The sequence below is a fragment of the Triturus cristatus genome, chromosome 8, assembly GCF_964204655.1.
Source record: "Triturus cristatus chromosome 8, aTriCri1.1, whole genome shotgun sequence".
Lineage (NCBI taxonomy): Eukaryota > Metazoa > Chordata > Amphibia > Caudata > Salamandridae > Triturus > Triturus cristatus.
The window spans coordinates 326,830,974-326,846,867 of record NC_140591.1 but is presented as its reverse complement, the minus strand read 5'-3'; the positions used below and the strand labels follow the sequence as shown (position 1 = coordinate 326,846,867).

General features: G+C 41.6%; 1 protein-coding gene across 1 annotated transcript in view; it reads left to right on the top strand.

Moving 5' to 3' along the window:
- MTIF3 (mitochondrial translational initiation factor 3) overlaps nucleotides 1-15,894 on the top strand; it is a 156,001-nt gene that overhangs the window by 76,344 nt on the left and 63,763 nt on the right. The window contains exon 3 of the mRNA XM_085621623.1: nucleotides 6,703-7,190. Within this exon, the coding sequence (XP_085477749.1) occupies nucleotides 6,704-7,190 (487 nt within the window). The 5' untranslated portion in view covers nucleotide 6,703. The remainder of the gene's footprint in view (nucleotides 1-6,702; nucleotides 7,191-15,894) is intronic.

Genomic DNA, 15,894 nt, shown 5'->3' with positions numbered 1-15,894 from the left:
ATCTGTGTTTTAAACAAAGACGTGCTCTCATGCCATGGAATGTCTGTGCCCCTCTGAGGAACTGACAAGTTGCAACAACAAAATGTGAATATGCTACTGCAGTGCAATTCGCACTGAGTGCTCCTGAGTCTCCTTTTGTCAATGGGTAAAACATGTCGTCCGGTTGAGGTTGAGAAGTGAACTGTGGGCAACGACAGAGACTCCTTCAAGTTGGGAAAGACCCAGGATGTTCTAACTGACAGCATTCAAAAATAGCAATTCATAAGTTCCTGAAGCAGATATCGGGAGTAATTATAAGGTAGAATCAAAAACAGAGCAGAGGATTATGTAGCCTACATCAGGTCTGGAAGAAGCTGGGGATGTTATTCGGAGCTGGCGGCTGGAGAAACTAGTGGAGACAGGCCCCTGTATCTGCATTTGTTTGTTGTTGCAGTTTTATGTATCACAAACTCGATCCGAACGTATTGGAGCGCAGTATGTGAGCACCAGTTACATTACACATTCAAGTGTTTTTTAATGCACGGGGAGATTAAGTGACTTGTCCAGAATCAAAGAATGTTGAGCAGTGGCCGTATATGTATCAGTCCACTGATCTGTTACAGATCTGCTACACCCCCTCCTCAAAGCATACAGGCCGTGCTTCCAGAACAATCTCTGTGACACCACGGGTTGTTAAATATTTTCTTTCCGGGGTGCATTTGTCTACTGCCATACTGCTAATCATTTATAAGGCATTTAGTGTCATATTAGAAGTTTTGGTGGCAATGTGGGTGTTGTTAGGGAGACTGCATGCAAAACAGAGGAACGCCCCCGAATTAGAAGCTATGGTACTCCCCGTGAGCAGAAGGGAGTTTTTAAAATGATAAAGATGTGACTTAGATGCAGCATTTTCTGAGGCCTTAGGTATCCATGATTTAACAGTGCAAGCCTCGTGTAAACAGTGTACTCTCAAGTCAATTTATGAACACGTGCCGCATTTGAATGTCCTTGCAGATTGTGCACATGTAAATGGGGAGACATGCACACAATAGGCACACACAGCAGGCGCTTGCACACAAGGGAACGCACTGTATCGCAAAGCCCTTGCACATACTACTCATATATATGCACATAGATGGAAATGCTACGTCTGGATACTCTTGCACATTGCAAGCACATAAATAAGTAAATAGGTGCACATCCTGTAAAAATCTAGGGGCCCTTACCTGGAACAGAATAGCAGTCCAGTTAGCCTCCATGGCGTGTCGCTTTAGTTATAAAAAAAAATCTTCCCCCATCAGAGAGTACCATAGCCTACAACAAAGCGGCCAACATGGCAGCGGGACAACTTCCGGTAACCGCTGTGGAGCGAGCCACTGCAGCAATAGGGATGCGAGGGCACGATGGTTCCTTCCTCAAGAGCCAAGAAAAACATAGTCGCGGATATGTAGTCATCGAAAGCAAATGCTCCTTTAGAGCGAAGCAAATCGCAGCTGGTCATTTTGGAGCGGCAAATGGTAGGGAACACCCAGTGGTGGCGATAGTCAAGCCCACGAAGGAGGGGAAGGGGAAGATTAAGAGAAGATGGCCACTGTTCGTCCAGTTATAATGAGCGGAATTACCTCTAATCTCGCAACCGTTGAGACCAAGGCAACTGCTTTCTTTTTATCATAACAAATTTCCGTCATTGTTTTTAATCAGAAGGGTGGGGGTATAACAGACAAACAGAATTGATACAGTACAGCGTTCAATCATAACGCAAAGCCCATGGGAGAAGCACTTGTGATAACAGAGGCGCATGTTTATACCCGCTCTGTACTGAGTAAAAAATAACGCTTTTAACACGAACATGATCAGGAGCTAAGAAATATTTATAAATCAGCGAAGCTTTAGGAAGAGCGGTAAGTACTCTAAGAAGGGAATTTTCCATAGAAGAATTTTCAGTCCAAGGAAACAAATAGAAGACATCTAAAATTACTTCCAGAATGAAGACTTTGTACCAAAAAGAACAAGGAAATTTAAAAATAGCTTGAAATTGAGGAAACGAACAAGGAGTCAAACAATCAAATATATTGTGACCCCCATATTATCCCCGCAGCCTCAAGGTTTTCAAATAGAGGCCTATTATTAATAGTTATGAAACGATTGTACCAAACTGGAGACTGTAAAATAGAATCCCTAGACCTAATCTTTAGGTGACTAACCGGTAATAACAATGAGCATGTATGTTTAAACAGCGGAAAAGAAGTAGTAATATTATTTGATGAGAAGGCAAGAACTTCTTTTGTAGAGAAAGGTGCAAGTAAAAAATATTCAATAGTAAGCCATAAGGGCATGTAGGGGGAGGATTTTGAGAGAAGCCATTTAAATGCTAGCCGGAGACAAAAAGCTTTATGATGAACATGAAGATCAGGAAAATTTACACCCCCAATAGATTTTAATTTCCAAAGTTGTGCTTAGGAAATGCTCGATTTTTTTTAATTTTTTTATTTTATTTTATTTTTTTTATTTTCCAAAGATAACAGAGCGATTCTGTTCTTCAGTGCTTCCCTTCCTCCCTACTCACCCCGAGACACGCTCCCGTACCTGTTTAAGCCACGCTCCTCCTGGAGCATGGCTGGGCGCTAGGCGGGAACGTTCGCCTCCTGGCTCCCCGGATCTGGTCTCTCCCTTCAGGGTCGGGTCTTGTGATGGACGTTGCTCTCTCGGCGTCTCCCTGCGATTCTCCTCCGACTCTCCTCCGACTCCAAGCGCGCTCTCTCTCATAGTGTCTTCCTGCTTCCTCTTCTGCCTCGTCAGGGATGACGTCGTAGAACTTTATTACGGCCACCGTAGTAACGAGCGCTGCTACAGAATAATATAGATGCAGCATCAACAGTAGTTATTTTATTGAAAACCAACCTCGCATGTACAAGCTTCTGTAGAATCGAATCAGAGGATGAGATGTAAAATTTGTGTCCCAAGTGTTTAATATTAGCTAATGTTGTTGAAGAGACTGCAATCAAATACAGGGGGAGGTAGAAGTTATGGTTAGGTTCACCCTTCTTACTGAATGCAGTTCCACAACATCCGGAATTAGAAACCTGCCCATAGGAAGAACAGGGATTCCACTGAACATGTGTGGAAAAACACTCTTTCCAGAAAGAAAAATTATTTGCTAGAGTACCCTCACCCACCAGGGCTACTCCTAGGTGGTATGCTTCATCATTGGGGTCCTCTCAATCTGCTGCAGGTTGTTAAGCACATATTTCCTTTAAAACAGTGTCTAAAGATACAGGAGAAAGAGATTTGGGCAGAGAATGAGGGTCTCGCTTTAGCAGAGGTTGGTAACTGCACTTTTGGTGTAGTAATGGGCGAAACTGCAGACCGAGAAGAGGCAGATTGAGCCATATTCCCAGAATTATGCAAACAGTATATGAAAAAACCCAGTAGAGGAAGAACTAGGAACAGGCTCGTTAGTAGTATATCTCTTATTAAAGTGTGACAAAGTTTTACTTCTGCCCGTGAACCAAGTTGGCAAGTCAAGGAAAAATGTATTGAATCAAAACCAATATTGGTCAGAAAGCACTCAGCAAACAGCGAAGTTCCTCAGAAAAACTGCTCCTCTCAGTGAAGAAATACAGTCAATATTACAAAAAATAATAGAGAAACTCCAAAATACTGCAGAAACAGACTCACTGATCAAAGCATGCTAAGCTCTGAGGTGAATATCTCAATATGCAAAAATATTAAAAGGCGGCCGCATTACAGCCTCCAGAGTCACTAGATGAGTTTAGAATCCAGCGGGGGAAATGGATCTAAAAAAAACGGCAGCGTTACATGAGGTGAGGATTTACCTCAAGAATAAACATGTTTCAGGAGCAAAGCGGTGTAGGAACGGCAGTAATCCAAGCGGCAGTGCCCGCGGCAGCACGGAGCTCCATCGTCAGGTAGCCATCTTAGGTCCCTTTGCGCGTGCTCCCCCATTTGGTCCTATTTTATTTATATAATTAAACATACTATACAGATGTCGACATTTTTCCCCCAAGGGTTGAAAGTATCAGGTCCATCATCAGGACAGGCTCACAAGACCGAAATAAGAGCAACCTGAAAGACCAAAGGTGAAGAACTGATCTCCAATGTATGGTAATAAGCTCCACTATGAAAGAGTGAAAAAAGTGGGAGAGGTGGGCTTGCCTAAGATTGGGTCATGGAAGAATCAATAATGACAAAAATGCCCAAATCAGCAGCACATCAAGAAAATAAGGAACCAACAGCTATCTAGAGTAATAAATTACAAATTAGTATCAAAGGGCAAATTAAATGAAATTGTCATAAAATTAAGAAACAGTATCAAGTGTTTAAGCAGCATCTGTTGTATTGGAACACAGAAAAGCGGGTAACAATGAAAATCGATACGCCAGAACAGTTTAGAGTGTGTTTGGGAGGGAAGAGCCGGTCCTAAGCCAGATGACCGGAGAAATTGAGTGGTATGATGGGGATCAGGAGCAGGCAAACGGGATGAGCGAGGACTGCCGACTCTGTCAAAGAACCAGACGGAGGAAATACCCGCTATAGGAGACAAAGAATCAAAAGTGAATTCCATAATAGTTATTAGCAAGGTACTCACACTGACAACATGGTCCAAGTCGAGCTAGTTGGGGAAGGAAACCCCTGTGTGTCCAATAAAAGAAAGTGTGCACACTGTGCTTCAACACGCAGGAGAGGCAGCTATGCCTGCCTAGTGTGTACTTAAAAAACAAAGGGCAGTGTGATGCTGAGGGATGTGGTACTAAGCAAGGAAAGAAAGAAAGTAGGGAAATGTTGTGAAGTAATAGAAGAAGAGAAAATATATAAGAAGAACCCAAAATCTGGAAAGGTTTGATTTCGATAGAAAAGGAAATCACTCATGCAGGGCAAGAGGCATGAAATGTGAAATGAGTATTCATGAGTGCAAGTGTAGTAAAAGCACCAGGAGGAATAAATAGATGCATAAAAAGGTGAAAGCTCTACCTAGTAGTACAGAAACCGCATTGTTGTGTATAAAACAATGAAGCCACAGACTTGTGCATTGTCAGGGTTCATTGCTGTAAAGCTACAGGCAAGGAAAAAGAAATTAAAAAATTACATCATATAGCTCATTATCAGTTTGCATAAGTAGATAATGTTTCCATGGTTTTGTCTGAAATGTTCAGTGCAACGTTTACTGAGTCCAGAGGATCAATCCAATGATGTTCCAGGATAAATAGTGTCCTTGTCACTTGAGGTCCTGGTCCATAAGTTGACTTGCTAAAAACACTCATCTAATATTCTGCTCTTATACTGTAGTATTCTACAGTGAATAAGTTGAGTTGTTATTCCAATTTAGATTTTATTGCATGCGCACCAAATGGCATAAATCACATTACAGGAATTTCAGTTGGTATGAGGTCAGTGAGAAATGTATACTATCATGTACAAAAGACTTCAGGTTGAAACTATTCATGCACACGCTGCACATGCCACATTTATAGTTTCCAGTCAGAGTCTTTTCTGCTAACTTGGGTCAGTAAGATCATTCTGGGCCTAGATTAAATAATCTCTTAAATGTTTTCCTCTTTTAAAAGCAAAAATTGAACCTTTTAAATAATACCCACAACCGAGTTGTTGTGCTGTGTGTGTTGTACATCTAATTTGAAAATTTAATAACAGTCTTTTAAAACCCCAAAAGTTGTCTTTGAATCCCAAAATTCTTACATAAATTAGTACTTCGTCTCCAAACTAATTGAGAATGTTTTGGTTGGCCAGCCTCACATCCATCTGAATAACTTTGACCGTGGTATATCTTTGTGCCAGGTTACAGACCAAGATAGAATATGCGATGTTGCATACTTTGAAGGGTGGGTACTGTTAAAGCGTGTCTATCATAGTGCCCAATTGACTCCAAATTGGTTTACCTATACAATGAAAGAAAATTTGCTTTCAACAGATCTGGTTCAGTTGGTTGAGTATCAAAGGTCTTGTTCTGGTTCCTCCTCGGGTGTGTTCCACCCAGTGAAGTCCTTGTTTCTCTTATCAGCACCCTCTGGTCTTAAGCTGTCTGCTCAAAGCTGTCATTGTCAGTGCTGATATGGCGCCCTTCCATTTATCTCTTAAACCGTTTTTAGAGGTGGGAACTCAGCAGTTGGAAAGCACCTTGAGATGGCTCTGTCACTAAGGTGTGTGATTAAGGTGCCTTTGTTATCACTAGGTTAGCACATTCAGTATGCCTTTTTTTATTATTTAGCTATTCATTAATGTACACAATTTGTATTTATTTTTAACAGTTAAGTGGTATTTTTCTAAATTGCTGTTTCATGTTTTGGAGTATAGATATAGCTAAAATGTTCCAGACCGGTTGACATACAGCCACATTTTTTAGAATTACATTTTCTTTATGTTCAATGCTTTCATCTTAATTATATGTTATTGTATATAGTGACCAGTACATTGCATGGAAAATATGATGTTACTGAAATCAGCAAGGCAGACTCTGAGTATTCCAGAGGTCCTCTTCAATGATGATTATCTCGGCTATATAACTGAAATATCCTCAATGTTACTGCATTTCTGAAACTGTAAACTGATCAATGCATTTTCATTCTATAGTCCTCAGCTTGGGATAAAGGAAAGGGCAAAGTTCAGCATGCATGTAATCCATGTGGAGTATGTTTATCGCATAACTAGTTGAATTTGCTGATTCTTTATAATCTCTTCCTTTGGTAGGATGTCTGCACTTTGCCTGCGGAGATTTATTGGCGAGGCAACAAGGAAAGAAACCATCTGCTTTTTGAGATATTTTAGCCACCTGCTGCCTCCGACAACAATGAGCAGAACTTTATCACAGCCAAAGTGGGTGGAATCATGTGCCAGAAGAGGAACTGTGGCTGTGCAGACAAATTCTCTCTGTACAGCGGGAGAGAAGGAGGAGCCAGAGAGGAACAAAAAGAAACTAGACCCACACGCCAGAAAAACATTTGGAAGCGTGGGGAGGCAAATCCCTCATCGCGTTATTCACTTGATTGACGATAATAAGCAAGATTTGGGACACATGCACCGGGCAAATGTCATTCGAATTATGGATGAGCGGGACCTGAAGTTGGTACTTGTGGGAGAGAATGCAGACCCTCCTGTGTACAGGCTGATGTCTGGAAAGCAGATTCATGAAGAGCAATTAAGACTCAAAGAGAAGGAAAAAGCCAGTTCTAAAGCAGGTATGCATCAATATCCATGCAGGGTCCTTCCCATTTAATATATAGAATCAAAAGTATTGTATTGGATAAGTTGGCCATCTGACTTACTAATGTGTGAAACACAATGTACACATGTTGTCAGTACAGGTAATCATGTTTTTGTTAACATGTGTTGAATGATGAAAACAAATTGACTTATATTCTCTTTTCTGTTACTTATTCTGGGGTCCACGACACATTCTGACATGAATGAAAGCTACAACTTCAGGGCAACCCTCGGAAAAAATGACCTTTAAAAATAAAAAATGCTATGTCATCATTATTTTAATTTTATTGGACTGTTACCGAGTAATTTCTTTGATTCTAAAAGGCAGTTATGAATTTAAATATTCTAGTCATGCCAGTCAAGAGAGTGGAGAACACAGTCATCTGAACATTCTCTCTGACACTGGTCCTCTCTTACTGCCCCCATCAGATTTCTGTCCTGATTCATCTCATTGTCACCACTTCTCTTGTCATCCAACCTTGCAGTCTGCACTCAGGTCTCCTAAGTGTAACACCTAGAGGTGATTCAGTATGATGTTTCTGTTTTGTTAGGAAGTAACACAGCACACATTTAGGCTGTCATTTTTATTGTAGTGTACTGCAATATTTTATGACTGAACCCTTTTGGCTCCTAATGGACTCTGTAGAGCTGTGGTATAGGTGTCTGAGCGCAATGTCATGAAAGCTTGTTTTAGAATGTTCAATTTGCAGTTACACGAAGCAGAATAAAGAAATGTCATGCTAAGCTCCGTGTGTGGCATGGTCATTGGCGGGTTCCCAGGCTGGGGAGGACGCTACAAATGGAGACCGTGTTCTCCCAGAGAGTTTGCCGTAGTCCAAGGAAACTGCTTGTGCGTGCCACATGTGTTGCTGTCAAAGAACTGAATCGGCGCTTCATACACGTGGAGTCAAAGCGCAACTCCAGCCGCTGTAAAGCAGCTGAAGACAACGGAAGGGTTACAAAGAATTTACATGTTGATGGTAGAGAACCTGCTGGTCACGCCATTAAAGGTACCACGCTGCCACACAAGATAAAGTTTTACATTATACAGAGAGATACTACAAAAGGTGGCTACGTACTGATACAGGAAAAAGTGTGGGCTGGCAGAATAAGTAAGAAAGAAGTATCTTATCATTGCACTTAAAAGAGCCTCAATAAGTAGAGCTTTAAGACTTCCATATCAGGCGAGAAGAAGCACGAGGGTTGTGCTTACTGAGCTGTCCGATAACTGAAGTGGCCCACCACCAAAGCTGCTAGGTGATGGCTCAGAACAACTCCAGAGGCCTCCAACAAGCGAAGGGCTCCGATAGAGACCAACCAGGAGGTCACTGCTTCACCAGTTGTCCATGATGACTCTGAGGCTGGTCCATGACAAGACCTCGGAAATGGAACAAATGACGCAGGCTTAAATGGACAGCCGACAGAAGAAATAACTCCACCCTCCAGGTCAGCCACTGCCATAACTAGTTACCAAGCTGCCGCCTTTCTGAAACCACCACCACCTTTCGTGCCGCCAAAAAGCTAAATATTGGAGGTAGATGGACTGCTTGGATAGAGAAATTTGATTATTTCATTGATGCACTTGAAGAGACTGATAACAACAAGATTATCAAGTATCTCAAAAATCTTACTGGTGATGGCGTGAAAGAAGTCATAAAGAAAATGCTGAGTACTGACGAAGAAATTACATATTTTTAGATTAAAGAAACGCTGAATCTCAAGTTCAATACAGAACCAAACGTTGATTACGAAAGATACATTTTCAGTCAAGAACTTCAAAAAGTTAATGAAACCGTTGATGAATTTTTGGAGAGACTTGATAACGTTAGTTAAACACTGTAAGTTCAATTAATTTAATGATGAGGAAGTTATATGACTTGGTTATTGATGAATGCTTGTCACATTCATTCAGAAGACAAATCCAGAGAGAAACTCTTAAGTCTGGAGCGAGTGTTGATTGCTGCCAGAGCTAAGGAGTGTGCTGAAAGACAAGCTGCTAACATGGAGGCTGGAGGGATCCAAAGTGAATCAGTCATAAGTATAAAAAGTAAGCCCAAGCAAAAGCTTGAAGGACACCAAGTGATGTCTACACATGTTATGTTATGTTAAAAAGACTTGTATAGCGTTCTCTGTTACCCAGAGGTGTCCTGGCGCTGTAAGCTATCCACCTGAGATTGGTCTGTGATAATGCTGATAAGGAGGTTTAGTTAAACAGCCATGTTTTTAATTCTTTCCTAAAAGAAAGAAGCTCCGTGAACTTCGTGAGTTTAGGAGGCAGACCATTTCAAGCCTTAGCAGAGCAATGGCAGAAACTCCTACCTCCCCAGTTAGTTTTGTTAAAGCGGGGGAGGGTAACTAGATTAGCCTGAGCCGAGCGCAGGGCTCTTCCAGGAACATACCACTGAAAGGCACGTTTCAGAAAATCAGGACCAATTCCACTGAGTGCCTTAAAAACAACGCACAGTGCTTTAAACTGAATTCGTTGCTTGACGGGCAGCCAATGGAGTGTGCTGATACCCTTTCTCACAGAGACATATCTAGGTGTCCCTGTAATCAGCGTGGCTGCCGCATTCTGTACAATCTGTAGTCTAGCCAAGCGTCTCTCCTGGATATTGATGTAAAGACTATTACAATAGTCCAATCTGGATAGAATAAATGCCGTGACGACTGTCTTTAGGCTATCTTCAGGGAGGAGGAATTTGATTTTCCTAAGGGTTTTTAAAATGAAAAAACAGGAAGAGACAACCCTGCTAACTTGGTCACCGAAGGAGAGTTTGGAGTCAATAATCACTCCCAGGTTCTTGGCTCGAACCACAGGTAGTGGGGGTGAGCCCATTTCTGCTGGCCACCAATCTGGAGTCCAGAGGTTAATGCTGTTCCCAAAAACAATCACTTCCGTTTTGTCAGCATTGAGCTTCAAACAGTTCGATGCCATCCAGGCAGAAATCTCCTGCATACAATTATGACAACTGGATCCAATCTCAGTTTCAGCCCCCCTTTTAATAGATAACACAATTTGTGTATCGTCCGCGTATGTGGTCAGCTGAAAACCAAATGATCTAATCACAGCGGCCAGCGGCGCTACATACACGTTAAACAAGGTAGGGCTGAGTGAGGACCCTTGTGGGACCCCACAGGGAAGAGCGAAAGGTCTTGATTTATATTTGCCTAAATCTACTGTTTGAGTTCGTTTGGTCAAAAATGACCTAAGAAGATCCCAAGCCTTGCCTGTAACCCCGGCCGCAGATAAACGGTCCATCAAAACCACATGATGGACCGTATCAAAAGCGGCCGAAAGGTCCAGTAGAACAAGTATGGCGGCACCTCCCTGATCTAGGGCTTTCCTGACCTCCTCAGTGGATTTAATCAATGCCGACTCGGTGCTATGTTCAGCACAAAAGCCAAACTGTGTCTTATCGAGCAGAGAGTTGGCTTGAAGGAAGGAACTGAGTTGCCCATTCATGGCCTTCTCAAGTATTTTCCCAGGAAAGGGAAGCCGAGAAATAGGCCTATAATTACAAGGGTCAGAAGGGTCTAGATTGTTTTTTTTTAAGAGGGGGAGGATAGAGGCTATTTTCCAAGCCCTTGGAAAATGACCACTGTCACAGATAGCTGCGAACAGTGGGGTAAGAACTTCCACGCTCACTTCCGGGACCTGGTGCAAAATAGATACTGGACATGGGTCCAAAGGGGAGCCGGATCGAATCTCAAAGAGTAGTTTAAAAACCTCAGATCGGTTTGGGGGAATAAAGCAATCTAATGTTGGAGTATTTATGTTACCGCCAGATGGTTGAGTTAAAGCAACTTTTGCGGCTCCAGAAGATATAGAGGAAAAGGAGGAAAAGATCTTTCCTACCTTTTGTAGGAAAAAAGCAGCCAGTGTTTCACAAAGTTCTGGACTACTCTCGGTTTTAGGGCTAACGGGAGTGGTAAGTTTAACAATTGTGTTAAACAAAACCTTAGATGAAGGTCCGGCCATCTTGATTTGATCTCCAAAATATAATTTCTTTGTTTCAAAAACCAGTTTTTTGTATTTGGAGAGGCATAGTTTATAGATCTCTTTATCATGAGTATCATATCTTTCCCTCCACTTACGTTCCAATTTTTTGCATTCAAGTTTTTGTTTTTTAAGATTTTCCGAGTACCAAGGGGCAGATGGCACTATTCGTTTAAGGATACATTGTTTGCCTGGCGCAAGTTTCTGACAGGCAGAATCTATCTATTTCGTGTAAGCATTTGTGTCTGACTCAACATTAAATAATAGAGCAGGCCATGGTGATTCCAACAAATTCCCCAGTTCTCGTTTATCAATATTTTTCCAGTCCCTAGTGATCGTGGACACCTTCGTGGAGGATCTAGAAAAATTACGATTAGTTACTTCAAGATCAAAGAGAACACATAAAAGGAAGTTATGTTTTAGATATGGATTTTCTTTTCCACACAAAGGGAAAGGTCCCACAATTGGACAGATATGGAAAGGCTGTGGGAAAGAGAAACATTTTGTGACAGTTTGTAAAGCGAAGGAAAAAGAAAGTGTGTAAGGGTACGAAGATAAAATGCCTACCACAACATTCCAAGAGCAATTGTCGACGCACACCCACATGGCAAGCAGCAACATCAATTGAGACAAATCGACACTGAAAGAAGTCGATCATCATCAAACAGTTTGTCCGCATCAATATCAAGTGAAAGTGAGGAAGATAGTTGCGCCATGTAGACGTTTACCTCAGAGAAACGTGAGCATGTCTGACTTGCTGCATGTGAAGAAAAATGTCAGTCAAAGAAAAGTTGACATGCGAAATCACCAAAGTCGAAGTCATACAAATATTGTCCGGAAAATATATTGAAATAAATGATTGCTCGATACCTTCCATCATCGACTGTGGTGCATCGATAAACATAATACCTGAAGAGAAATACAATGAATCATCTCCATTGCCCCGACTTACACCATGGAAAATCAAGGTGTACCCCTGGGCTGCATTGACGGCCATCAAAAGTCAAGGTCATTTGTAGAAACATTGCAACTCAAGAAAACAAAGGTGCAAGCACCAATTCATGTGCATCAAGGGACAGCAGTTTGCTCAGTTTCAGTACCGCTGCTGATGAATGTGACTGATTTCTGTGAATTATAACATGAATGCTCTCCACAAAATAGTAAGTCAATTTCCTTTGTTGTTTCATGGTTTGGGAAAGCTTAAGACTTTGAAGGTAAAGTTACATATTTATGAATGTGTTTGTCCTGTTGCTCAGATCTATAGACGAATTGCTTTTCATTTACAAGAATCTGTTGAAAAAGAACTTCAATCGTTACTTAAGCATGAAATTATTGAGTGTTTAACTGGGTTGACGCCTTGACTGTCTCCCATAGTGGTAGTGCCCAAAAAAGACAGTGCATGAGTTTTTATGCATAGGCCTTGATAAGCGTCAATCTAACAAGGCAATTGAACAAGAACGACATCTAGGTCCACACATTGCAGACATGATAATGCAATTAAATGGTGCAAAGGTCTTCTCTCGCCTTGATTTAAATAAAGGTTATCATCAGTTGAAACTCAAGGAAGATTGCAGGTATATTACAACCTTTTCTACACATGTTGGTCTGTTTCGATATCAGACTCAATTTTGGTGTGTCATCTGCTGCACAACTTTTCTAAGATGTCATTCGACTTGTCTTAAAGCCTGTTGCATTCAATTATTACTATAACATATTGATTTCCAGAGTTCCACAGAAGGAGCATGATCAAACTCTCACCCAAGTATGTCATTTACTAACTGAGGCAGGCCTGACATTGAATGCAGACAAGTGTGAGTTCTACAAGACAAAGTTAATATTATTTGGCCATATCTTTTCAGATGGGGTTATGACACCTGATCCTGCCAAAGCACAAGCCCTGTCAATTGCTGATCCCCCACAAGATGTTTCTATGATATGTTAATTTCTTGGCATGGCCAGTTACTGTTCAAGATGCAAACAAGACTTTGCTACTATAAGTGTTCCCTTATGAGAGTTAACGAAGAACATTTTTCCATTCAAGTGGTCATAAGAATGTGAGAGAAGTTTCAAGAAAATCAAACAAGATATTGAAACTGTTAAAATGGCCTACTTCAATCCAAAGCTTCATACAGAGGTTGTTGTTTGCGCGAGCCCAATCGGCTTAGGCACTATCCGTGCACAGCATAGCTGATACCCCCATCCTCGAAGGCATATTGTGGCAAATGCCAGTGAAAGTTTGTCCCAGACAGAGCGTGCTTACTCACAACCTGAGAAAGAAAGTTTTTCCATGGTATGGGCTTGTGAATATCTCCATGTATTCTTGTATGGAAAGCCTTAATTAATTTCATTGTAGAATCAAATACGCAAGCTGCCATTTCGTTAGCACAGATCATCACTGCCACAAGCCATGATAGGGACATGCTGAAGTTGAAAGATATAACTACACCTCAGTCATGGAATCGAAGCACTAGACCTCTCACCAGTGATGGTGAATAGCAAAAGTAAAAAAGCATTAAAGATGAGCTGTCTATAACTCAGGAAGGAGTTATACTGCAAGGCTCGAGAATCCTAATTCCAGAGAGTCGTGAATTCAAGGTTTTCCTGGAGCATCTGAACATAAAGCATCAGAAGAGTACACCTTTCTAGCTGCAGGCTAACAGACTCTTTGAGTGTTTTATGAGTACGCTAAAGAAAGCAGTACAGGGTGCAAATCTTGAGAGACTCAGTTTGAAAACTGTATTGAATTCCACTCTAAGAGCCTATCGTTCAACACCTCACTGAATAGCAGGCGAAAGTCCTGATCTTCAAGAGAGCAATGACAACCATGTTACCTCAATGGACTAACAAAAGAGAAGGAAATGAGAATACAACTTGTACAAAGGACTTGGTTTACAAGGAAAAAAGGAAAGCCTATGCCGACAAGAGGCAACATGCAAACAACATTGTGTTTAAAACCAGAAATCTAGTGATCGCCTGACAAGTGCGAAGGAGGAAATCTGATGCTCCATGCGCTGCTGCACCTTTACAATTTGTGTCCACCAAGGGACATGTGGTGACTGCCCTGCGTCCTGGAAAGTCGGTTGCCAGAACCCTTCTCACTTTCGGCATTTGATTAATCAGTCTTCTGATCGAGATGGTGAAAGAAAGACTGAACCGAAAAACTCAGTGACTGCTGTTGTTTTTTCACTGTCTTCGAAAATCTCTGACAGTGAAGGTGACAGCTCCTATCTTCCAGTAACCATATCAGGTCGAATAATTTAAGCGGCAAGAAGTTTGATTGAAGAAATGTAATTATATATATATATATATATATATATATATATATATATATATATATATATATATATATATATATATATTACCTACTGGCGGTCGCCAGTAGGTAGTTATAGTTAGGACCCCTTTTCCATAGGAAATCCGCAACATTCTATTTTGAATAACTTTGGCGCCGGTCGACGAATCCTCGCGAATTTCTCAAAATAGGTGGGGCGCTACGCTCCGCTCCTACCCTGAAAGTCTCGGGGGGATTCGTCAAGCGGGGGCTGAGATAAAAGGGGGGTCCCAAAACGCGTTTTTCCCATGCATTTTTCCATAGGACCTTTAGACAGGGCTACAGCCCGAACGGCTGAACAGAATTACTAGAAATTTGGCAGAGAGGTAGTCCTCAGGTGAAGGAAGTGCCTTTTGTAGGTTTGGTGTAAATCTGTTCAGTAGATTCTGAGAAAATAGCCTTTAAATCAATATATATATCTGAGCCAGCTTACGGTACGCTTACCGTAAGCTTACCGTACGCGTACGGTGGCGTGCGCGAGCGCGATTCTGATTGGCTGTTACATCTAAGTAAACATTCGAATCGGTCGAAACCAGGAAGCGGCGGCCGCCATTTTCTCTCACGCACTCTGAGGGGGGGGCTGTAAATAAAGGAAAAAAACATATAAAGGGGCTGTTTAGACAGCGCCCATGCACATAGCCATGTTAGTTGAGTCCTCAAAGGCCAAAAACGGTAAATTTTTATTTTTTGAAAATTTCGCCGATTACGCTTACCGTACGCGTACGGTGCGCTTACGCTAAACATTTTAATAAAAAAAAAAAAAACTCTGTGCATGGCATATTATTGTCATCACTTACAAATTAAATTTAACAGATTACCTATCACAAGGAAGCGCATAATATGTCCTCCATGTGCGCACGGTGCGTAACGCGGGCACGCGGTGCGTGTAGCGCACTGCGTGCCCACCTTGCGTGTACGGCACTAACTGCGTAAAGTGGGCGCGCGAAGCGCACCGTGCGCGCACGGAACGAACTGCGTTAAGTGGGCGTGCACGCCACGAATGGCGTAAAGTAACTTAGCATTTAAAAAACCGTACAAATTCACTGAAAAAACCATAGGTTTCAGACATGTTATAGTTAGCGGAAATTTTACTGATAAAAAACCAATGAAATTCCCCCGTTATAGTTAGTGCAGGCAACTATAACTCACGCGACCGCAATCTTCTGCTGATGACATATGTGTCTTTATGAAAAAAAAATATTTCTAATATATGTATAGCTAAAAATTTATGGAAGAAGACATGGGCAAATAAGTGTCTAAATACAGTATTAGCATCAGCAGAAGATTGCGGTCGCGCGAGTTATAGTTGCCTGCACTAACTATAACGGGGGAATTTCATTGGTTTTTTATC